Genomic DNA, 26,441 nt, shown 5'->3' with positions numbered 1-26,441 from the left:
AAAATACAGAAAAATCTTTTAATGAGAAGGTGTGGCCAAACTTTTGGTCTTTACTGTATATATATATATATATATATATATATATATATATATATATACATATATATATATATATATATATATATATATATATATATATATATATATATATTATATAGGTGATTATATAATGGGATAGTAAACCGTAAGCAATTAGGTGAACATTATGGGTACAGTATAGTACTGTACGTTTACAGGGTCCAAGAATTACAGCTCTAAAGGATGCTATGAAATAATTAAATCGTCTGTGCATTGAATGCTTGGATCCAGAACTAATATTCTTTAGGGTAGGGTCACACGACCGTATTTCCTCACAGTGTGATCTGAATTTCTCAGATGTGGGGATAATGTAAAAATATGTCTCCATCTTCTCTATTCTGTCAGTCCGTGTTAACCAGACTGCATTCAGATGTCATCCGAGTGCAGTCCAATGCTTTCCACAGACTCACTGACTTACATGACTAAGTGTGATCTGTTGTGAATTTGGATTTTGGGCTCCCCCGGTGGCCACTGGTGGAATTGAACTTGTGTCATCATCTTTCCTGTTCACCTGTTCTCATCAGATCTGGGTGTCGCTATATAACCTGGCTTCTCTGTTAGTTGCTTGCCGGTCAACAATGTTATCAGAAGCCTCTCTGTGCTTGTTCCTGCTCCCAGACATCTACTAGATAAGTTGGACTTTCGTCCATGTTTGTTTTTGCTTTTTGGTTCCAGTTCACAGCTGCAGTTTCGTTACTGTGTCTGGAAAGCTCTTGTTGATCAGGAATTGCCACTCTGGTATTATGAGTTAATGCCAGAGTCCTAAAGTAATTTCTGGATGGTGTTTTGTTAGGGTTTTCTGCTGACCATGAAAGTGTTCTTTCTGTCTTCTGCTATCTAGAAAGCGGACCTCAAATTTGCTAAAACTATTTTCCTGCTGTGTTTGTTATTTCATCTAAAATCACCGCCAATATATGTGGGGGGCCTCTGTCTCCTTTTTGGGCATTTCTCTAGAGGTGAGCCAGGTCTTATATTTCCCTCTGCTAGCATTATTTAGTTCTCCGGCCGGCGCTGGGCATATAGGGATAAAAAGTAGGACATGCTACCTGGCTACTTCTAGTTGTGCGGTAGGTTTAGTTCATGGTCAGTACAGTTCCCATCTTCCAAGAGCTTGTTCCTATATAGGCTTATGCTATGTTCTCTAGCCATGGAGATCATGACAGTTTGACCGGCCTACTAAAGGGTTAATTCCTTGGCTGAGAAAGGAGTGAAATAAGAAGTCTGCTGAGAGTTTTTTTTTTTTTTTTTTGTGCTCTTAATTGGATCATTTGCTAGTCTGTCTATGCTGCAGTCTTTCTTTTTTTTCTCTCTCCTTCTAATCTTTGAATGGCTCTGTGTTCACCTGTTTATTATGGATCTTCAGAGTGTAACTGCAGGTTTGAATAATCTCACCACGAAAGTACAAAATTTGCAAGATTTTGTTGTTCATGCTCCGGTATCTGAACCGAGAATTCCTCTGCCGGAATTTTTCTCGGGGAATAGATCTGGTTTTCAGAATTTTAGAAATAATTGCAAGTTATTTTTGTCCCTGAAATCTCGTTCTGCCGGGGACCCTGCACAGCAGGTTCGGATTGTGATTTCTCTGCTCCGTGGCGACCCTCAAGACTGGGCTTTTTCATTGGCACCAGGGGATCCTGCGTTGCGCAATGTTGATGCGTTTTTTCTGGCCTTGGGGTTGCTTTATGACGAACCTCATTTGGAACTTCAGGCAGAAAAAACTTTGATGTCCCTATCTCAGGGGCAAGATGAAGCTGAAATTTACTGCCAGAGATTCCGTAAATGGTCTGTGCTTACTCAGTGGAATGAGTGTGCCTTGGCGGCTACTTTCAGAGAGGGTCTCTCTGATGCCATTAAGGATGTTATGGTGGGGTTCCCTGTGCCTGCGGGTCTGAATGAGTCCATGACAATGGCTATTCAGATCGATAGGCGTCTGCGGGAGCGCAAACCAGTGCACCATCTGGCGGTGTCCACTGAGAAGACGCCAGAAAGTATGCAGTGTGATAGAATTCTGTCCAGAAGCGAGCGGCAGAATTTTAGACGGAAAAATGGGTTGTGTTTCTATTGTGGGGATTCTACTCATGTTATATCAGCATGCTCTAAGCGTACTAAAAAGCTTGATAAGTCTGTTTCCATTGGCACTTTACAGTCTAAGTTTATTTTGTCTGTGACCCTGATTTGCTCTTTGTCATCTATTACCACGGACGCCTATATCGACTCTGGCGCCGCTTTGAGTCTTATGGATTGGTCCTTTGCCAATCGTTGTGGGTATGATTTAGAGCCTTTGGAGACTCTTATTCCTCTGAAGGGGATTGACTCCACCCCATTGGCTAATAATAAACCACAATACTGGACACAAGTAACTATGCGTATTAATCCGGATCACCAGGAGATTATTCGTTTTCTGGTGCTGTATAATCTACATGATGATTTGGTGCTAGGATTGCCATGGCTGCAGTCTCACAACCCAGTCCTTGACTGGAGAGCTATGTCTGTGTTGAGCTGGGGATGTAAGGGGACTCATGGGGACGTACCTTTGGTTTCCATTTCATCATCTATTCCCTCTGAAATCCCTGAGTTCCTGTCTGATTATCGTGACGTCTTTGAAGAACCCAAGCTGGGTTCACTACCTCCGCACCGTGAGTGCGATTGTGCTATAGATTTAATTCCGGGTAGTAAATACCCAAAGGGTCGTTTATTTAATCTGTCTGTGCCTGAACATGCTGCTATGCGAGAATATATAAAGGAGTCCTTGGAAAAGGGACATATTCGTCCATCGTCATCTCCCTTAGGAGCCGGCTTTTTCTTTGTGTCAAAGAAAGACGGCTCTTTGAGACCATGTATTGATTATCGGCTTTTGAATAAAATCACGGTTAAATATCAATACCCATTGCCGTTGCTGACTGATTTGTTTGCTCGCATAAAGGGGGCCAAGTGGTTCTCTAAGATTGATCTCCGTGGGGCGTATAATTTGGTGCGGATCAGGCAGGGGGATGAGTGGAAAACCGCATTTAATACGCCCGAGGGCCACTTTGAGTATTTGGTGATGCCTTTTGGTCTTTCTAATGCCCCTTCAGTCTTCCAGTCCTTTATGCATGATATTTTCCGCGATTTTTTGGATAAATTTATGATAGTGTATCTGGATGATATTCTGATTTTTTCGGATGACTGGGACTCTCATGTCCAGCAAGTCAAGAGGGTTTTTCAGGTTTTGCGGTCTAATTCTCTGTGTGTCAAGGGTTCTAAGTGCGTTTTTGGGGTTCAGAGAATTTCCTTTTTGGGATATATTTTTTCTCCCTCTTCCATTGAGATGGATCCTGTCAAGGTTCAAGCTATTTGTGATTGGACGCAGCCCTCTTCTCTTAAAAGTCTTCAGAAATTTTTGGGCTTTGCCAACTTTTATCGTCGATTTATTGCTGGTTTTTCGGATGTCGTTAAGCCATTGACCGATTTGACTAGACAGGGTGCTGATGTTGCTAATTGGTCCCCTGATGCTGTGGAGGCTTTTCAGGAGCTTAAGCGCCATTTTTCTTCTGCCCCTGTGTTGCGTCAGCCTGATGTGGCTCTTCCTTTTCAGGTTGAGGTCGACGCTTCTGAGATCGGAGCTGGGGCAGTGTTGTCGCAGAAAAGTTCTGACTGCTCCGTGATGAGGCCTTGTGCCTTCTTTTCCCGTAAATTTTCGCCCGCTGAGCGGAATTATGATGTTGGGAATCGGGAGCTTTTGGCCATGAAGTGGGCGTTTGAGGAGTGGCGCCATTGGCTTGAGGGGTCCAGACATCAGGTGGTGGTATTGACTGACCACAAAAATTTGATTTATCTTGAGACCGCCAGGCGCCTGAATCCTAGACAGGCGCGCTGGTCATTATTTTTTTCTCGGTTTAATTTTGTGGTGTCATACCTACCGGGTTCTAAGAATGTTAAGGCGGATGCCCTTTCTAGGAGTTTTGAGCCTGATTCACCCGGCAACTCTGAGCCCACAGGTATCCTTAAGGATGGAGTTATTTTGTCAGCCGTTTCTCCAGACCTGCGGCGGGCCTTGCAGGAGTTTCAGGCGGATAGACCGGATCGTTGTCCGCCTGATAGGCTGTTTGTTCCTGATGATTGGACCAGTAGAGTCATCTCTGAGGTGCATTCTTCTGCATTGGCAGGTCATCCTGGAATTTTCGGTACCAGGGATTTGGTGGCAAGATCCTTCTGGTGGCCTTCCCTGTCACGAGATGTGCGAGGCTTTGTGCAGTCTTGTGACGTTTGTGCTCGGGCCAAGCCTTGTTGTTCTCGGGCTAGTGGATTATTGTTGCCCTTGCCTATTCCTAAGAGGCCTTGGACGCACATCTCGATGGATTTTATTTCAGATCTGCCTGTTTCCCAGAAAATGTCTGTCATCTGGGTGGTGTGTGACCGTTTTTCTAAGATGGTCCATTTGGTTCCCCTGCCCAAATTGCCTTCTTCTTCCGAGTTGGTTCCCCTGTTTTTTCAAAATGTTGTTCGTTTGCATGGTATTCCTGAGAATATCGTTTCTGACAGAGGAACCCAATTTGTGTCTAGATTTTGGCGGGCATTCTGTGCTAGGATGGGCATAGATTTGTCTTTTTCGTCTGCTTTTCACCCTCAGACTAATGGCCAGACCGAGCGGACTAATCAGACCCTGGAGACATATCTGAGGTGTTTTGTGTCTGCTGACCAGGATGATTGGGTTGCTTTTTTGCCATTGGCGGAGTTCGCCCTCAATAATCGGGCCAGCTCTGCCACCTTGGTGTCCCCGTTTTTCTGTAATTCGGGGTTCCATCCTCGATTTTCCTCCGGTCAGGTGGAGTCCTCGGATTGTCCTGGAGTGGATGCGGTGGTGGAGAGATTGCATCATATTTGGGGGCAGGTGATGGACAATTTGAAGTTGTCCCAGGAGAAGACTCAGCTTTTTGCCAACCGTTACCGTCGTGTTGGTCCTCGGCTTTGTGTTGGAGATTTGGTGTGGTTGTCTTCTCGTTTTGTCCCTATGAGGGTCTCTTCTCCTAAGTTTAAGCCTCGGTTCATTGGTCCGTATAAAATATTGGAGATTCTTAACCCTGTTTCCTTCCGTTTAGACCTCCCTGCATCCTTTTCCATTCATAACGTTTTTCATCGGTCGTTATTGCGCAGGTATGAGGTACCTGTTGTGCCTTCCGTTGAGCCTCCTGCTCCGGTGTTGGTTGAGGGTGAGTTGGAGTACGTTGTGGAGAAAATCCTAGACTCCCGTGTTTCCAGACGGAGACTCCAGTATCTGGTCAAGTGGAAGGGATACGGCCAGGAGGATAATTCTTGGGTCACTGCATCTGATGTTCATGCCTCCGATCTGGTTCGTGCCTTTCATAGGGCCCATCCTGATCGCCCTGGTGGTTCTGGTGAGGGTTCGGTGCCCCCTCCTTGAGGGGGGGGTACTGTTGTGAATTTGGATTTTGGGCTCCCCCGGTGGCCACTGGTGGAATTGAACTTGTGTCATCATCTTTCCTGTTCACCTGTTCTCATCAGATCTGGGTGTCGCTATATAACCTGGCTTCTCTGTTAGTTGCTTGCCGGTCAACAATGTTATCAGAAGCCTCTCTGTGCTTGTTCCTGCTCCCAGACATCTACTAGATAAGTTGGACTTTCGTCCATGTTTGTTTTTGCTTTTTGGTTCCAGTTCACAGCTGCAGTTTCGTTACTGTGTCTGGAAAGCTCTTGTTGATCAGGAATTGCCACTCTGGTATTATGAGTTAATGCCAGAGTCCTAAAGTAATTTCTGGATGGTGTTTTGTTAGGGTTTTCTGCTGACCATGAAAGTGTTCTTTCTGTCTTCTGCTATCTAGAAAGCGGACCTCAAATTTGCTAAAACTATTTTCCTGCTGTGTTTGTTATTTCATCTAAAATCACCGCCAATATATGTGGGGGGCCTCTGTCTCCTTTTTGGGCATTTCTCTAGAGGTGAGCCAGGTCTTATATTTCCCTCTGCTAGCATTATTTAGTTCTCCGGCCGGCGCTGGGCATATAGGGATAAAAAGTAGGACATGCTACCTGGCTACTTCTAGTTGTGCGGTAGGTTTAGTTCATGGTCAGTACAGTTCCCATCTTCCAAGAGCTTGTTCCTATATAGGCTTATGCTATGTTCTCTAGCCATGGAGATCATGACAGTGATCCAATTTACAGGTGCAAATTGTGAATGCTGTGATTTTTCTTTCCTTGGACAGACTCAGAGAATAGCATTGGTCAGAATGCGATAAGGATGTTTTGTCAGAACGCATGTGGACCGAAAATATGGTCGTCTGCACAAGCCCTCATAGCGTTGCAATGTTTTTATCAACCTGGAATGCTATTCAGAGTTGTATCAAACTACAGTCTCCTACTTACCCCATGTGGTTCCTAAAGGTGAGGGGGCGACATAATCTAACACCAGCACTTTCTTCCCATACTGTGCAGCTTCCTGTAAAATGTAACAAGATGCATCACATACTATACTTCTAGTGACCAATGGGGAAACATCATTGATTGTCATCATTTAGGTTGTCCAGATCGTCATCATCAACGTCTTCATACCTTAGAAGCTGCTAGACCTCCCGATCCTCCCCCAATGACAATCAAGTCATATTCGTAGGCGTTTTCCTTGGGTTTATCATTTTTGCTTTCTAACAATTTCTGGAACAAACCATCCTTCGATAGCTAGAGAAAAAGAGCACAAATACTGCCATATTAGTCCCTGCTATGCTCCCCAATCATTGACAAGCTGTCTGTATAACATACAGGACATAGGTATGGCTGCTATGCAATGTTACCTCTCAGGCACTGTCCCCATCTGTGCCATGGCTTCCATTACAAGCCATTCTATGTACAATTGACTTTACTGACTAATAATGGGTCTGTGGGTGTGTATCACTTAATAAAGAGAAAGAGATACAACCAAAACTGTACGATTTGGCCATCGCGACAGGGACCATTTACGTTGTCTTCTATTATTGTTTTTGGGAAAACTGTGCGACAACTACAGCTACAAATAATAAGACTCTTCACTGGCAAATTATACTGGCAAGTTAATAATAAGAGAGATTCAGGATTCAAGTGTCTGGAAACTTCGGCCCTACTGGGAGTTATAGTAGAATGGTGGATGTCTGATCACTAGAATGTAACAGATCTGTGCAGACCTATCAATCTATCGATGACAGTTTTCTACTATGAACAATAACAGGTTACTCATGATATGTATGAAGCCACTTTTCCATTAGAAGATCTGACTTCGGTTTGTTTTTAGTCCATGCCAATTTTAGCCACATGATGAATCAGCAAGTAGTGCACATCACTCCCATAGTGCAGCAGTATTAATAAATCATCCTCATTATATATTGTCTTCTGTTTCAATTATGTGGCCTTTATTATTTGGTGGCTTGCCCTTCCCTTCTTATATACTAACAAGCGTCTGAAAAGTAAATACATTATAAATGCAAGAATCCCGTGATGACAATAATGAAGCACAAGCTGCAGGGCTGACTCATGCGCCTTCCGGTCATGCTGTCTGCCTGAGCGTGTTAATTACAAAAACTTCCTTCACATGTACTACTGAGAATTGAGAAACCTGTGATTGTACATTTGGGTGTGTCAGGCAGGTGACTATAATTCCCTAAGCTGACCTTATTTTAATAAAACTAGTTTGTAGCATACTGTATATCATACCCATTAGCTTCTTCCACTTTCATTTCTACGTGGAAATATAAATGATGAATTGTTCTTTATTCGAGCCATCTTGTCTGGTGCATTGAAAACAATCTGCCGTAATTCGACATCTGAACCACCAAGAAAATGACAAGCTGTGGATCTAAACTCTGCACCACGTCATTGTATGTGTGGAGTATGAATGAGTGCTTTAAAGTTTGCTGTGAATCCGGGAACAGTGCATCTGCAACGATTTAAGGCACCACTTCAGCATTTTTTTCAGCATTGGAGTGGCACTTTAAATGTAAGCCCCCTGCCCCCGGTTATATACTAGCCCTCCAGTGTCCTCACCGTTTTTCGGCAATGCTCTGGACCCGAAACACCATCTTATGAACACAGCCTCTGACTGGCCGGAAGTTAGAAGCTACGTCACAAGCTCTCAAGGCAAGTCTATGAGAGTCAGAAAGAGTCTCTTATAGAGATGCATTGCAAAGTGACCTCTCCGCACAGCGCCATGAAACACTGGGGTAGCCGGCAGATCACTTTTTGCCAGAGACCAACGGGAGCGATGTTCCAAAACGATGAAGGAGGCGGCAGGTGAGTATGAGACAGGGGCAGGGGAATTATATTTAAAGCACCACTCCAACAGTGCAATTAAAAAATCACTGGAGTGGTGCTTTAACATCGCTTTTATCAGTCTCCTGAGCTTCCAAAATGCACTGCCATCAATTAACAGGAAACCAACAGAAAAATAGACATGAATGAAAAACCATGTCATTAAAAAATTGCCACAAGATGAACCAATAATCGCTGAAAATGTTATATAAAACAAGATGTTGAAAATTGTTTAAAAAAAACGTACAGGTAACATTTAGTGGGTGTAACGTACAGTAGACTTTGTCTAGAATCCCTTATATAGTACATTGCAAGTAATAGGGGTTTCAGTGCAATCCTTTGTTAATTTTCCATTCAAGAAATGAAGAAATGTTATTAGTTACCATTTTTATAGATTTGTGACTGTGTAACCACAGTTTATATCATTGATAAGTTTAATACAACTTTTTAAACTCTGTTCATACTAGCATCATGGCTTCTGTCTTGACAGCTACATTGGATTCCTTTTTAAAGAATTCCATTGAATCCTGACAAAACATTGACTTATGATAGGGTCTGGTAGATTTAGAGGTTCTGGTATTTCTTACTTTCAAACATTATGGAAAGTAAGAAAGACTTAAAAACGCATCTCTTTAGAGTGGCCTATCACATCACTTCACTAATCTAACGCTCCCCTGTTTCCCATTCCTAAATTTGACTCAGGATCTGGTCTCCCCTACTCATCTGTCTCCACATCCTCCTTGCACCAATATTACTTGGTAACTGCACTTAGTAGACAAATACTCGCTGGAGACCAGATCATGCAGCTTTATATGAAAACCCCTATTTATTATAGTGATAGATGTACCGTACATAACAAGCACTTATTACCTGATGTGTCCCCTATTTCTTTATATATTGTAAGCTTGTGAGCAGGCCCCTCACTCCGCCTGTAGCAGTTCAACTATGTGTTACATTGTGGTGTCTTTGTACATGCCCCTTCTTAATTTGTGAAGTGCTGCAGAATGTGTCTGTGCTATATAAATACAATTATTATTAGTATTATCATTACTATTTTGCCTTAGAAAAGTATTAATTGCATAAAAAATGAACTGTTGTAATACCCTAGCAATATAATTTTTGGGTTAATTAACACCTGTGGCTGTCATGTCAACATTTCCTGGATCTCCTAATCCTTCTTACTTAGAATCATGTATTGTATTTCTCCTCCTCAATCAATCAGGAGTGAATGCATGCTTTTGTCAGTAAGTTGATGTTTTCTGACATGTCAGTTATATTGTAGGATTGCTTCCAATATTATCCGATATCTCAGTACACTGTTTTTCTACTCTATGGAAATGCCTTCCTTCTCAGGATACTTATGTTAAGTGTATCACTTGTTTTGGTTTGTAAATTTTGTGATAAAATCAATAAAAATGAATTAAAGATAGTAACAGCAAAATGCCTCCCAATATTAAATGAAATGTACCTGTATAACATCAGTGTAATCGCCAATAAGCTTCTCCTTCACAAAAACATTGGGTAATGCCGTCTCCATGGTATATTCATACAGTTCCTTCTCAAGGCTCTGTCCGTTGTCTGTGGAAAGAAATCATACGTGACATGTTCATTTATAAGCTGTGCTTCCAAGATGAGCAAAAAAAAGGGAGGGACCGCTTATTTCACAATCACTTCATTTCTAATGCTTCCTGACACCTCTGTCTCCTCACTCTCCCAAAAGTGTGAGTAACCATGACTTGCAAACTTTCCGGAAAGGAAACAGAGACAGTCCAGGTGACGTACTACGGGGAATCAAAAACTATTTCTAAGGGAACTAAATAAACAATTTAGAACTTCCCTAAATATTTGTTTTCATGGTAATTACAATTAGCCTTCATTAATTGAAATCTTACTATGATGAACCCGCACTTCGCCAGCATCACAATTACATCAGACAGATCACATAATGCCGTCTCCCCCCTTTAACCAACATAAAGTTCCGCACCCCTTGGGAATACATAAGGTCAGCTTGGTATAATTTTATACAAATGCCTTCCTGTCCACATGGGCCCAGGGAGGCACAGGGAGTGAGAGGATGTGGCCCACGCAGTCACTGACGTGGCACCACACTTATTTACAGCCCTGACAGGCTTTTCTGTTCGTCATCAGATATAAGCCCATACTGTTAATGAGATTATATCGGGCCAGAAACCATCCCCGGTAGCATAGAAAGTTAAAACGAGAACCGATGTGTGGATTTAGATAAAAGAGCAGCAAAAGATAAAATTATATAGTTAATCACCTTAAGTGCACAATAGACAATACACTGTATACATGATGGTTATACATATTCAGTGGTCAGATATGCAAATACAATAGTGGTAGAACAAAAGATATAAGCAGATGGATCATTTCAATTACCTGTTCGATTTAAGACCATGTGTGCACTGGGCCGCAGGGGACATGGGCAGCCATCTGGCTCCTAGGTCTTTCACAGCCCATTACTCAATGTGACCACCCCTTTTGAAGTGGATCTCAAGCATAACAGAGAGAGAGACCACATGGCTTTACACTAGCGCTTTAGATCACTCCCCTGCTGCCCTCTGGGCTGAACTTAAATCCCCTCCCCTTGCCTCTAGCAGCTAAAAACTCCAAAACATAAGATGGATCATAATTCCTTAATGGACAGTCCTAGGGAGGCAGTTTTGGCGGCCGGGTCCCTGCTATGCTTTGAGACTAAACACATCTAGGCTATTGGGTTCCTAGTAGCCATTTTACAAATCTCCTCTCTCTAGGGTATTAGAAGGAATCAAGACCCCCTGGACGGCATTCACCATGTTCTGGAGATCTGAGCTAGGTGCCAGCTTTCTCCTGGAGGTTTGGAGAATATTGGACTTCCTGCTGAGTCCCTGCTTGACAAAGGAAAGAGGTTTTTATAATCCCAGGCCAAATAGGATACAAATTGTTGGCATGAAATTATATCGCCAACATTCTTCACACCTACATTTACCTAAAATTGCAAATATCCTTCATCTAGGCATGACTTAGACCAACATAAAGTAGGTGGGATCAAATATACATTTAACACAAGGCGGGGCCAGATGACAACATGACCAGAGAAAAAGTGTTCAATATAGAAAAGTACTTCTGGAGAGTGATTTTCAGGCTACAGACACTGTGGCTCTGTGCTATGGGGCTGTAATCACTCAGGATATTGCCATAAGGTACCTCCCAGAGTTGAGCAAAAAGATTCATGCTGCCCTGGTCCTCTGTCGCTCCCAGTCCAGGGCAATCTTCACCCCTGGAATCCTCTGCTAACTAAAAATCAAAATATCAAGATTTTTATGAAAGAAAAACAACTAGGGTAAACAAAGAGGTATGTCACTCAAATAGGGAAATTAGATGCATTCATTCATATATTAATTTTCTGGCACTAAATGTATATCTACTATTTCTGCTCTCCTTCGGCCTCCTGAAGAACATTTATATGGAGGGGAAACACATTGAGGTACAGTATGTGGATTTGTAGGTACACTTGACAAAATGATAGAATGAAAGTATTTATTTTTTTTCCCTTTGAGTGATATACCTCTTTGGTTTACCTTAGTTTGTTTTCTTAAATAAAAATCTTGATGGTATTTTGATTTTTAGATTTCTCCAGATGTCTTCCCTGTGTATTATATGGTATATGAAAATTTGGATATGCCATATCAGGGCTTCATAGGGCACACAAGGGACAGTTGTATGTGAACTTGGATGCCATTTAGGCTATATTATAGGGTGCCAACCTCCGGGGGTAGGTAGGATCAAGGATAGGGTTAAACAGGGTGCATTAGCCATTGTACCTTTGAATTTACATTGTCCTATATTATCTAACATGAATGTATTGATGTGTCGCGCCCCCTCCACCGCCGCAGGGCCGAGGGGTACCCGGTACCGGGCCTCTGAGTCTCTGCTTCTGGGGTTGTCACGGCGGCTAGGCCCCGGTCCGTGACCCTGCCGTGGGGCGCACAGTAGAATGCAAGGTGTGGGTGTTGGTAGTGATGATAGCGATGTAGCGGTGCAGTTGTGGGGTGCAGGTCGCGATAAATAACGAGGACACCAGGTTGCAGTCTCTTTACCTCTTTACTGGAGATCTCTGAGTCCTCAGTCCAGAACACGGTTCACCAGGCTACGCAAGTCCAGCCGGTCCAATGGCACCTCCAGAGTCCTCCTCTCAGGTGGAAATCTGTGCCTTCCTTCTAGCGCTATGTGTTGTAGTCCTTCCCTGCTGTGCTCACGGAAAGTGACCCCACAACGGTTGTGTCTGTTTCTTAAGTTCCCTCACAACTCGATTTGATGTTCCTCTGTAATCCACCCCTCCCTGTATTCAGGTTGGAATGGCACCCGTTTGTCAGGTAGGCCTGGAGTTCTTCCGGGACCCTAGAGACGCCCCTCTCCCGCAATTGCCCCCCAAGACTTCATAGGTGATATGTGGTAGACAGCCCGCCTGAGACCGACTGTCCTGCCGCTGTTTGGAGTATGGCTTGAAGCTGTATTCTAATCCACTCCCTCGGCGTTCCGGCCACCGGTATTGCGCCTCAGCAGGGTGCTGCCTCTTTCAACAAAACCCCTGCTGGTATTCTCCTTCTGCTTGATCTCGTTTCTCACTCAGCACAATCTGCCTCGCTTCTAGTCCTTTCTTGGGCACCGCCGCTAAGCTGAGCAGGCACGGTCCCGTTACGTTCTCTCAATGCCAAGCCTCTGCCAGGATCCCACCCCTGGCAGAGACCCTACAGTCTCTCCCTTCACAACACCCTCTGCCACAGGGTGTTGCTCTGTTCAATCCCGTCAGCGTTCTCTCTCTAACTTCCTGCCTGACCCCCAGTTTATCCACTATGGTGGGGAGTGGCCTAATGAATAGCACCCTTAGCTCCCCCCGGAGGCCCTGCTGTGAAACATATTGGTGTCTGTGATACCTGATTGGAGGAACTCCTTCAGTGCCATCGAACGTACCATGGCTCCCCTTAGTGGCAGAGCCACAGTACTGCAACGACCAGGACTCTGGGGCGCTGCACTCACCCCTGGTTAAACACAGTACTCCGGGACTGGGAAGAAAAACAACAATACAGATTAGTAAACAGACATACAATTTTGTTGAGTGCAAAACAATAAGTATACTTGAACAGGCTTCCCTTTATGGGAGGTGAGGACACTTTTAACGTTACAAACATAGTCAACATTATAAATTACAGGCTATACATAACTCCTGTTACCCAACCGGGTATTCTACTTAGTGCAAATTCTGGAACAATAAATTAACATTGCCTTTAAGAAACATACACTCTTAGTTTACCAAAGGCCTTCCTATAATCACATTACAGGGTAGGGTAACTTCACATTCTCCTACTTTGAACCTGCAGGACCGCCTGTCCCTATGGCACCAGACCTACTGCCTCTCCTTTCTTTTACAGGACCGCCCCGTTCAGCCAGGGCCTACTGCCTTTCGCTACTATACATAGTATAGACATAACATTCCTTTCGTTTAAAGAACTCTGAGCCAGCTCTACTCGGCTCCTTTAAGGACTCACTCTCTAACCCCTACGGGTTCGCTTTCTGTCCTTAGTAACAAAGTAACTTTCTATGGGGACGCAGGGTTTACCTTCTATCCTCACCTTCATCATTACTTCTTTACTTTCAACTATGCAGATCTCTACTTCTACCCCTGCGGGCTCTCTGCATCTTTTCCTTTCACAAAACATTATTTTCAGATTTCACAATTCAAACAATTTAAACACATATAACTTTTCATGTAAAACAGTTACATTCTTTCTCAAAGCATCATCATATTACCGTTCTAAAACAGTATCGCTTTCAAGTTCAATTCCACGCATCCCCTTTAAGAGGGGACCAAGCCTTTCTGAGGTAGCTCGTCTTCTCAGCCTACCAGTCCACGCAAAGGCTCCGGAATGGCATCTTCGCAAAGTGTCTTTTAACTAAAACCAGTAGGAAAGGTATCTTCGCAAAGTGTCTTTTAACTAAAACCAGTAGGAGGCACCCTTAAGAAGGTGCAACTATTTACAAGGAAGTTCGAATCATGCACAGTCCATGATTACTGCAGTTTGTGTAAAACTTCTGGAAAACAACAATAGTGACCCCGGGTCAACAAAGGGGTCACCTTTTAAAGTTTACCCTGGACGGGTTTAGCAACAAACAATCAGGAACAGTTAAAGGAAAACTATTTACATTTTTATAAAGCAATAAAATCTTACTCTTCTTTCAGAAGTTTCCATGAGGCGCCACCTGGCGGGCGGACCCCTGTAATTCAGGTTTCAGGTCCACCCCCGCGGCCAGATACACCCCATGGGTTCGGGTCTGTTGCACGACCAGGTCGTGCGCGGCGATAAAGGTCTGTGTCCCCACTTCCCTCTGTGCCGGTACATCAGGGACATTGATCACCCGAAAAGGAACCTCTTTAGCCACTACGGTGGTTACGGCGATCGGGCGGCTGATCGCAAGTTCTGTGGTCGGGCAAGTGGGGGCGACCAGGGTGGTTACAGGTCGATCACACGGTGGCACTTTGGCTACAGGGGCTGGTTTCTCTTTCTTGTAGACGTTCAGGGCGAACCACCCCTTTTCCCCAAAATGCCGGGTGTAAGTAACACTGTCCCCCGGATAGAGGTCTCGATCGGGGTGACCCTCTCTAAGGTGTGACTCGACATCCCGTCGGTTAACAAAGACCTCCGCATATAGCCCCGGCTCTTTGATGAAACCCCAGCCTCCTTGGAGTTTAAAGGTGGTGACGATGCCCTGCCTGCGCGGGGCCTGGTGAGTGGTGGGGTCCTTACGGGCCCGGTCCTTGACCGCCAAATCTTTTTGATGGTAGGCCTCCCGTCTAGCCTGATGTGTCTTCTCCTCCTCCCGCCACCGTTGTTCTAGCTGGATCTGGTACTCTTCCCAGCTTAGGGCCTGTACCATTTCTCCCTTCTGGGTTTCCACCCCGGGGAACCCCATAAGATTGGATCCAGGGTTCACCCAGCGACACACCGTGCGCTCCGCACTAACCTCACACGGTAAGGGGGTAGGAGTGATTGGGGCTCGCATACGATGTTCCATGCCCGTGGCTTCCTCCCAGGGTAACAGACGCTGAAGTCTATGGGTTCCCGGGAGAGGTGGTGCCGCTACGGGGCCCACTAATACACCCTCGGCTGGCGGGGCAGGATCGGCGGACTCACCCACTGGTACGGATCCACTTTCCGCGACAGGTCCCGCTGGTCCTTCCAGTGAGAGCTCCGATGTCCGAAAATCCTCTTCCGGCACCACCGGGTGCGGGGCCTGGACCTTCACGTTCAGTTGGAGGAGCTGGTTATATAAGTCCTCCATCTCGGCTCTCAAGAATCTGGTGTTATCCACGGAAGACAGGCTGCTGGGCTCATCCGGGTAGTCAGGGGAGGCTTCTACTTCAACCCCGCTGTCGGGTTCGGAGCTGCTGGCCATAGCGTCCTCCACGTGGGTCGCTTCCTGGTCTTTTTCCCGCTCTCTCCTTCGCGAGCAGTTTCGTTTTCTCTGCCTCCGCCCCCCATTAAGGATTAGGAGGCGGATCTCTGCTGCTGACGGACACGTCCTCACCGTGCAGAAATACTTAGACTGGGCGGCCATTATTCTTCGCGCTCTCCAGCTTGTCTACGCCCACTCCACGCCCCTCTTCTCTTCCTGCGCTCTCCTCAGCGCTGCAATGGCGGCGGATTTTGGCGGCAAATAGCACAACACACAGTCCTCTCAATAAAGTACAGTTCAAGCACAGTAAATCACAGTCTCTAGGCACACATGACCTGATTCTTCAGGCTTAAGTAGATCCTGTTCGTGACGCCAAGTTCTGTCGCGCCCCCTCCACCGCCGCAGGGCCGAGGGGTACCCGGTACCGGGCCTCTGAGTCTCTGCTTCTGGGGTTGTCACGGCGGCTAGGCCCCGGTCCGTGACCCTGCCGTGGGGCGCACAGTAGAATGCAAGGTGTGGGTGTTGGTAGTGATGATAGCGATGTAGCGGTGCAGTTGTGGGGTGCAGGTCGCGATAAATAACGAGGACACCAGGTTGCAGTCTCTTTACCTCTTTACTGGAGATCTCTGAGTCCTCAGTCCAGAACACGGTTCACCAGGCTACGCAAGTCCAGCCGGTCCAATGGCACCTCCAGAGTCCTCCTCTCAGGTGGAAATCTGTGCCTTCCTTCTAGCGCTATGTGTTGTAGTCCTTCCCTGCTGTGCTCACGGAAAGTGACCCCACAACGGTTGTGTCTGTTTCTTAAGTTCCCTCACAACTCGATTTGATGTTCCTCTGTAATCCACCCCTCCCTGTATTCAGGTTGGAATGGCACCCGTTTGTCAGGTAGGCCTGGAGTTCTTCCGGGACCCTAGAGACGCCCCTCTCCCGCAATTGCCCCCCAAGACTTCATAGGTGATATGTGGTAGACAGCCCGCCTGAGACCGACTGTCCTGCCGCTGTTTGGAGTATGGCTTGAAGCTGTATTCTAATCCACTCCCTCGGCGTTCCGGCCACCGGTATTGCGCCTCAGCAGGGTGCTGCCTCTTTCAACAAAACCCCTGCTGGTATTCTCCTTCTGCTTGATCTCGTTTCTCACTCAGCACAATCTGCCTCGCTTCTAGTCCTTTCTTGGGCACCGCCGCTAAGCTGAGCAGGCACGGTCCCGTTACGTTCTCTCAATGCCAAGCCTCTGCCAGGATCCCACCCCTGGCAGAGACCCTACAGTCTCTCCCTTCACAACACCCTCTGCCACAGGGTGTTGCTCTGTTCAATCCCGTCAGCGTTCTCTCTCTAACTTCCTGCCTGACCCCCAGTTTATCCACTATGGTGGGGAGTGGCCTAATGAATAGCACCCTTAGCTCCCCCCGGAGGTCCTGCTGTGAAACATATTGGTGTCTGTGATACCTGATTGGAGGAACTCCTTCAGTGCCATCGAACGTACCATGGCTCCCCTTAGTGGCAGAGCCACAGTACTGCAACGACCAGGACTCTGGGGCGCTGCAGATGCTTTTTGTGTGTTTTTTTGTCCTAAAGATTTTTATGGGGATGTTATATGTTAGAATTAATTGATGATCCTCTTTACACCAATCATGTTGAATAGAATCCACGGCCCGGCATCCTGAGAGACTCCAGTCACTCTACCATCTCTCTCTCTGTAGATGCTGCACTGAGGATTCCAATCACAGGAGTGAAGGCGGCACTGGTATATTGCCATATGGTTCCTCCTACAGCTGAGCAAAAAGATTCATGCTGCCCTGGTACAGCAATCAAGTCCGGTCTTTTGTTGCTCCAGACCAGGGCAGTCTTCACTCCTTTGACCGGCATTCTTAGTCCAGCATCCTGAGTGCCTCCACCGTTTCTCTCTCTATGTACATGCTGGGCTGAGGAACCTAGTCACAGGAGTGAAGACTTCCCTGGTCTGGGAGCGACGGAGGACATACTGTATAATGAGTTAATGCAGTTCATATTGCGAAATGTTTGACTGATCTACTTAAATCAGGGAATTTACATTCTGGTTAGTTCTGCAAGACACATGCTGTCAAGAGCATAAATAGAGATTTAGTTTTACCTGTTATATTTTTGCTTCCAACAAAAATATGCCTTTCATTGTAAGCAACAATAGTTCTCACCTTTTTAACAGTGTTACATTTCTTAATTTTATATTTAGACCAATTACATGTTTTTTAGAAACTGAAAAACTAATAATTACAGAAAGCTAATATGTATTTCATTAATTGGATAATCTCCAATGTCTTCACATTGTTTTTAAATGATAAGCTAGAAGATTATATTAATCTAAGTGCCCAGTTATTTATTTAATGCAAGTAACATTGAGTGGGAAAAAACTAAGTTACAAAGTAGGTTTATATCTAATATTTGTAACTTTATAGATGTGATGCTGGGTCACTTTTCATGGACAAGACATGTGGCAGTGAGGTCAAAAGTAAGAAAGTGCGTCAGAGACAAAGGGATAAGACAAACGAATAGTTAAGAGCAAGTCTGAGGACAGGCACCAAGGGTCAGAGAATATCGAGGCAAGGGGCAAACCGAGCAAATGGTCAAAGAGGCTAAATCCAAGGTCTTGCAACAAAGATCAGAGTCAGAGAATACTAAGCACAAATCTCAAACACCACCATGCAAAAGCTATGATTGCAATAGTCCAAGCATAGCAAGCCAGCTAAATAGACAGGCAGTCCTCCTGAAAGGGCAACACATGGAGGACATACAGCTGGCCCAGCCTTATTGGGCTGCAGGGAAATACACAAAACTAACAGCCCACCATGCCTTTGCATGCTATAGGATGGCCGAGCTGCCAATCACATTGCGAACAGGCTGACACGCCCTGCAATCCATAGGGCAGCTGAGATGTCACTCACTGTGTTTCTAGGAACGTGACATTGCCACACTAATATATTAAGCAGTTTATGATATCTTTGTGATTTTATTTCACATTTGAAGATCTATTAAGTTTTGATAATTAGGGAAAAAAACAACTTGAATCACAAACATCCAGATAATTGAAGGTTATTAATTGAAAGGTTAAGCTAGACACTGTACTTATAATTTTTATACATTTGTTGCAAATAAGTTCTGAAAAGAAGCAACATCGCTTAAAAATAATAAACTTGAAGCACATAAATCCTTAAGTGAACTCGATAAGAAACACACTGAGACTGATATATAATGGGGGAATAATTTAGGATGCACCCAAAGGTGCGTCATGTGGACCTCTCTGAGAGCAGCCAGTAGTCGTGGTAGGGATGCTGTCTTAATCATCCAACAAAGAGTGAACATAGCGCACTCCCCAACTTTGGTAAAACTGTAGCTTAAGAAATTCCGTAGAACTGTAGCGCTTTAATAAGTAGAATGCAGTGCGTAGCGTGGCAGATATCGGCTGTTTTGCATGGAATCACGCTTCTACTGGTTGGTACATTTGATAAACTTGTGCTCGTCCGTGTCTGTGGAGGGGCAATGCCAGTTTCATACATTCATGCATGGACTGGTCAAGGATCTCATGCCACGAACGCAACAACCACATAGGCATATATGAAGCTGCCAAGTTCAGGTCAGGAGACCAGAAGCTATTCTGCATCATGGTTTGAGTGCAGGCCATGAAATAGGCTCCAATCTGAGATACCATCCTAGTTACATTTATTATTGTTCTCATCCTTTTTTTACTGAAGCAGTTAGACTGTCTGAAGTTTTTTTAAATCTTTTTACTTAGGAATGGATCATTTAAAAATGGATGAAGTTCATATAGAACTCTGAAGTACAAAAGTATGTCTTTACTTTGTAATCCATTGTACCCGTAATCCCCATGGACTTTAGTGGCCTGTATGTCATGAATCCCCAATGGCTAGGGATAGCACAGGATAAGCAAAGTATAATAAATATCGGACGAGCTCTAGGGTGATGGAACCTGGGCTGACCGCTGCCCTACGCCTGACAAACGCAACTAGAGATAGCCAGGGAGCGTGCCTACGTTGGTTCTAGACGCCACGCACCAGCCTAAGAGCTAACTAGTACTGCAGAGAAAACAAAGACCTCACTTGCCTCCAGAGGAATTAACCCCAAAGGTATAGTTGCCCCCCACATGTATTGATGGTGAAATGAGAGGAAGGCACACACATAGAGATTATGTATATAGCTTTAGCAAATAGAGGCCCGCTGAAAACTAGAAAGCAGAATGACACAAAAGGGGACTGAGCGGTCAGCAAAAAACCCTAATCAAAAAAAACCATCCTGAGATTACAAGAACCCATGTGCCAACTCATGGCACATGGGGAGAACCTCAGTCCACTAGAGCAACCAGCTAACAAAGAGACATTCTAAGCAAGCTGGACAAAAAACCAAACAACTGAAAATCAGCACTTAGCTTATCCTGAAAGATCTGGGAGCAGGTAGGCAGGAACCAAACAGAGCACATCTGAACACATTGATAGCCGGCAAGGGAAATGACAGAAAGGCCAGGTAAAATAGGAAACACCCAGCCTCTGATGGACAGATGGAAACCAAAGGCCGCAACCCACCAAAGTCACCCAGTACCAGCAGTAACCACCAGAGGGAGCCCGCAAACAGAATCCACAACAGTACCCCCCCCTTGAGGAGGGGTCACCGAACCCTCACGAGAACCCCCAGGGCGATCAGGGCGAGCCCTATGGAAGGCGCGGACCAAATCAGTCGCATGAACATCGGAGGCGACCACCCAGGAATTGTCCTCCTGACCATAACCCTTCCACTTAACCAAATACTGGAGTTTGCGTCTGGAAACACGAGAATCCAAGATCTTTTCAACAACATACTCCAATTCTCCCTCCACCTGACCAGAGGAAAAACGAGGATGAAACCCCGAATTACAAAAAAAAGGAGAGACCAACGTGGCCGAACTAGCCCGATTATTAAGAGCAAATTCGGCCAGTGGCAAAAAAGCAACCCAGTCATCCTGATCAGCAGAAACAAAACACCTCAAATAAGTTTCCAAGGTCTGATTAGTTCGCTCCATCTGGCCATTCGTCTGAGGATGGAACGCAGACGAGAAAGACAAGTCAATGCCCATCTTGGCACAAAACGTCCGCCAAAATCTAGACACAAACTGGGATCCCCTGTCAGAAACGATGTTCTCCGGAATCCCATGCAAACGAACCACGTTCTGAAAAAACAAAGGAACCAACTCAGAGGAGGAGGGCAACTTAGGCAAGGGCACCAAATGAACCATCTTAGAAAAGCGGTCACACACAACCCAGATAACGGACATTTTCTGTGAAACCGGGAGATCAGAAATAAAATCCATGGAAATGTGCATCCAAGGCCTCTTCGGGATGGGCAAGGATAACAACAACCCACTAGCCCGTGAACAGCAAGGCTTAGCTCGAGCACACACTTCACAAGACTGCACAAAGGTACGCACATCCCTAGACAAGGAAGGCCACCAAAAAGACCTGGCCACCAAGTCTCTTGTACCAAATATTCCAGGATGACCAGCCAACACAGAAGAATGGACCTCGGAGATGACTCTACTGGTCCAATCATCCGGAACAAACAGTCTTTCTGGTGGACATCGATCCGGTTTATCCACCTGAAACTCCTGCAATGCGCGTCGCAAGTCTGGGGATACGGCGGACAATATTACCCCATCCCTAAGGATACCAGCAGGCCCAGTGTCTCCAGGAGAGTCAGGCACAAAACTCCTGGAAAGAGCATCTGCCTTCACATTCTTTGAACCTGGCAGGTATGAAACCACGAAATTGAAACGAGAAAAAAATAATGACCAACGAGCCTGTCTAGGATTCAAACGCCTGGCAGACTCAAGGTAAATGAGATTCTTGTGATCAGTCAAGACCACCACGCGATGTTTAGCACCCTCAAGCCAATGACGCCACTCCTCAAATGCCCACTTCATGGCCAAAAGCTCCCGATTACCCACATCATAATTGCGCTCGGCGGGCGAGAATTTTCTAGAGAAGAAAGCACATGGCTTCATCACTGAGCCATTAGAACTTCTCTGTGACAAAACCGCCCCCGCTCCAATCTCGGAAGCATCAACCTCCACCTGAAAAGGAAGTGAAACATCTGGTTGACACAACACAGGAGCAGAAGAAAACCGGTGCTTAAGTTCCCGAAAGGCCTCCACGGCCGCAGGAGACCAATCAGCAACATCAGCACCCTTTTTAGTCAAATCAGTCAAAGGTTTAACAATACTGGAAAAATTAGCAATGAACCGACGATAAAAATTAGCAAACCCCAAGAACTTCTGAAGGCTCTTAACAGATGTAGGTTGTGTCCAGTCACAAATAGCCTGAACCTTAACGGGATCCATCTCAATAGTAGAAGGAGAAAAAATGTACCCCAAAAAAGAAATCTTCTGGACTCCGAAGAGACACTTTGAGCCCTTCACAAACAGAGAATTGGCCCGCAAAACCTGAAACACCTTCCTGACCTGTAGAACATGAGACTCCCAGTCATCAGAAAACACCAAAATATCATCCAAATACACAATCATAAACTTATCCAGATATTCACGGAAAATATTGTGCATAAAGGACTGAAAGACTGACGGAGCATTGGAGAGTCCAAAAGGCATTACCAAATACTCAAAATGGCCCTCAGGCGTATTAAATGCGGTTTTCCACTCATCACCCTGTTTTATCCGCACCAGATTATACGCACCACGAAGATCTATTTTAGTGAACCACCTAGCCCCCTTAATACGAGCAAACAAATCCGTAAATAATGGCAATGGATACTGGTATTTGACTGTAATCTTATTCAGAAGGCGATAATCTATACAAGGCCTCAGGGAACCATCTTTTTTTGCCACGAAAAAAAAACCTGCTCCCAGAGGGGACGAAGATGGACGAATATGTCCCTTTTCCAAGGACTCCTTAATATAATTCCGCATAGCAGTATGCTCTGGCAGTGACAGATTAAATAAACGACCCTTAGGGAACTTACTGCCAGGAATCAATTCTATAGCACAGTCACACTCTCTATGAGGAGGGAGCGAATTGAGCTTAGGATCCTCAAAAACATCCCTATAATCCGACAAAAACGCAGGGATCTCCGAAGGAGTAGATGAAGCGATAGAAATCGGAGGTGCATCATCATGAACCCCCTGACATCCCCAGCTTAGCACAGACATTGTTTTCCAGTCCAGGACAGGATTATGAGTTTGTAACCATGGCAGACCAAGCACTAGTACATCATGTAAATTATACAGTACAAGGAAGCGAATCACCTCCTGATGAACGGGAGTCATGCGCATGGTCACTTGTGTCCAATACTGCGGTTTATTCATAGCCAATGGTGTAGAATCAATTCCCTTCAGAGGAATAGGAACTTCCAGAGGCTCTAGACTAAAACCGCAGCGTTTAGCAAATGACCAATCCATAAGACTCAGGGCAGCGCCTGTATCCACATAGGCATCGACGGAAATGGAAGAGAGTGAAAAAATCAAAGTCACAGACAAAATGAACTTAGACTGCAGAGTATCAATGGCAAAAGATTTATCAACCCTTTTTGTGCGTTTAGAGCATGCTGATATAACATGAGCTGAATCACCACAATAAAAACACAAACCATTTTTCCGCCTATAATTTTGCCGTTCACTTCTGGACTGAATTCTATCACATTGCATAGACTCAGGTGCCTGTTCAGAAGACACCGCCAACTGGTGCACGGGTTTGCGCTCCCGTAAACGCCGATCAATCTGAATGGCCATAGCCATAGACTCATTCAGACCTGTAGGCGCAGGGAACCCCACCATAATATCCTTAATGGCCTCAGAAAGACCATTTCTGAAGTTTGCAGCCAGGGCGCACTCATTCCACTGAGTAAGCACCGACCATTTCCAAAATTTCTGACAATATATTTCCGCTTCATCATGCCCCTGAGAGAGGGCTAATAAAGCCTTTTCAGCCTGAATCTCTAGGTTAGGTTCCTCATAGAGCAATCCCAATGCCAGAAAAAACGCATCCACACTGAGCAATGCAGGATCCCCTGGTGCCAATGCAAATGCCCAATTCTGAGGGTCGCCCCGTAGGAACGATATAACAATCTTGACCTGTTGAGCAGGGTCTCCAGAGGAGTGAGATTTCAAAGAGAGAAACAATTTACAATTGTTCCTGAAATTCAGGAAGGTAGATCTATCTCCAGAAAAGAACTCTGGAATAGGAATTCTAGGTTCAGACATGGGAGTGTGAACCACGAAATCCTGTATGTTTTGAACCTTTGCCGCGAGATTACTCAGGCTGGAAGCCAAACTCTGGACATCCATGATAAACAGCTAAGATCAGAGCCATTCAAGGGTTAAGAGGAGGTAAGAAGCAGCTAGACAGCAATTAAGGGCTAGGCAGCAAAACTCTGAAGGAAAAAAAAAAAAAAAAAAATTTCCCTTGAACACTTCTTTATCTCCTGCTTCAGCCCAAACAATTAACACTTTGTTGGCAGGCTATACTGTCATGAATCCCCAATGGCTAGGGATAGCACAGGATAAGCAAAGTATAATAAATATCGGACGAGCTCTAGGGTGATGGAACCTGGGCTGACCGCTGCCCTACGCCTGACAATTGCAACTAGAGATAGCCAGGGAGCGTGCCTACGTTGGTTCTAGACGCCACGCACCAGCCTAAGAGCTAACTAGTACTGCAGAGAAAACAAAGACCTCACTTGCCTCCAGAGGAATTAACCCCAAAGGTATAGTTGCCCCCCACATGTATTGACGGTGAAATGAGAGGAAGGCACACACATAGAGATGATGTATATAGCTTTAGCAAATAGAGGCCCGCTGAAAACTAGAAAGCAGAATGACACAAAAGGGGACTGAGCGGTCAGCAAAAAACCCTAATCAAAAAAAACCATCCTGAGATTACAAGAACCCATGTGCCAACTCATGGCACATGGGGAGAACCTCAGTCCACTAGAGCAACCAGCTAACAAAGAGACATTCTAAGCAAGCTGGACAAAAAACCAAACAACTGAAAATCAGCACTTAGCTTATCCTGAAAGATCTGGGAGCAGGTAGGCAGGAACCAAACAGAGCACATCTGAACACATTGATAGCCGGCAAGGGAAATGACAGAAAGGCCAGGTAAAATAGGAAACACCCAGCCTCTGATGGACAGATGGAAACCAAAGGCCGCAACCCACCAAAGTCACCCAGTTCCAGCAGTAACCACCAGAGGGAGCCCGCAAACAGAATCCACAACACCTGTAGTGTGATCTACAAAGTGTATGACAATAGGACATGGTCTGAGTCTCATGGATCAAAGTTCAGTTTTTAAAACTGATGTTTGTACGAATCAATAAAACTCTATAGATCAACATGCTGTCCGACAGAAAAACAGAATTCATATGGTGTGAATGTAGTAGTAACCTGTGCATCTCAAATCGCTCTCCTCATTTGGTGATGGCAGCATTGATCTGACAGTGCCATCTCCTGTTTCTTCATTCTTTGATGCTGTCTTGAACAGTATGTGTTATTTATGATTATAGTGTCATTTGATCAAACGACCCCAGTAGCGTGGCTATCTCTGAGCACGAAAAGTTTAAAGTATTCATGTTATGCAGACTCCATCCGCCTTCCAGCCGCTGATACACTGTAGAGTTTTCTCCATATCACTGGCATAGGTAGAAACTAGAAGGCTATTTAATCAGCAGCAGGGGGGATCCTACATATCATCACTATATGGGACTCTTTCTACACAGACCTGGCCACACTGCTGTGGGTGTGAACAAATTACAGGTCTTTCTCACAAAATTAGAATATCATCAAAAAGTTAATTTATTTCAGTTATTCAATACAAAAAGTGAAACTCCTATATTATATAGAGTCATTACAAACAGAGTGATCTATTTCATGTGTTTATTTCTGTTAATGTTGATGATTATAGCTTACAACCAAGGAAAACCCAAAAGTCATTATCTCAGTAAATTAGAATAATTAACAAAAAACACTTGCAAATGCTTCCTAAGCATTTAAAAATGTCCCTTAGTCTGTTTCAGTAGGCTCCACTATCATGGGGAAGACTACTGACTTGACAGATGTTCAGAAGGCAGTCATTGACACACTCCACAAGGAAAGTACATTTTGGAAATCAAGGTCCTAGAGTACGGAGGAAGAGTCGAGAGGCACACAATCCAAGCTGCTTGAAGTCTAGCATTAAGTTTCCACAGTCAGTGATGGTTTGGGGAGCCATGTCATCTGCTGGTGTAGGTCCACTGTGTTTTATCAAGACCAAAGTCAGTGCAGCCGCCTACCATGAAATTTTAGAGCACTTTATGCTTTTTTCTGCTGACAAGCTTTTTGGAGATGGAAATTTCATTCTCCAGCAGGACTTTGCACCTGTCCACATTTCCAAAAGTGTCAATACCTGGTTTAAAAACAACAGTATCACTGTACTTGATTGGCCAGCAAACCCACGTGATCTTGTCAAGAGGAAGATGAGAGACACCTGACCCAACAATGCAGGCGAGCTGAAGGCTTCTATCAAAGCAACCTGGGCTTCCATAACACCTCAGCAGTGCCACAGGCTGATCGCTTCCATGCCAAGCCACATTGATGCAGTAATTGATGCAAAAGGAGCCTCAACCAAGTATTGAGTGCA

At 45.0% G+C, this 26,441-nt stretch overlaps 1 protein-coding gene across 1 annotated transcript in view; it reads right to left on the bottom strand.

The window, feature by feature from the left end:
- TXNRD1 (thioredoxin reductase 1) overlaps positions 1-26,441 on the bottom strand; it is a 124,064-nt gene that overhangs the window by 28,847 nt on the left and 68,776 nt on the right. Inside the window, exons 4-6 of the mRNA XM_077265660.1 lie at positions 9,812-9,921; positions 6,622-6,744; positions 6,436-6,508 (exon numbers count right to left, since the gene is read on the bottom strand). Of these exons, the coding sequence (XP_077121775.1) occupies positions 6,436-6,508; positions 6,622-6,744; positions 9,812-9,921 (306 nt within the window). The remainder of the gene's footprint in view (positions 1-6,435; positions 6,509-6,621; positions 6,745-9,811; positions 9,922-26,441) is intronic.

Source organism: Ranitomeya variabilis, chromosome 5 (genome assembly GCF_051348905.1).
Source record: "Ranitomeya variabilis isolate aRanVar5 chromosome 5, aRanVar5.hap1, whole genome shotgun sequence".
Lineage (NCBI taxonomy): Eukaryota > Metazoa > Chordata > Amphibia > Anura > Dendrobatidae > Ranitomeya > Ranitomeya variabilis.
The sequence above is the reverse complement of the archived record's forward strand: the minus strand, read 5'-3'. Positions and strand labels throughout refer to the sequence as shown.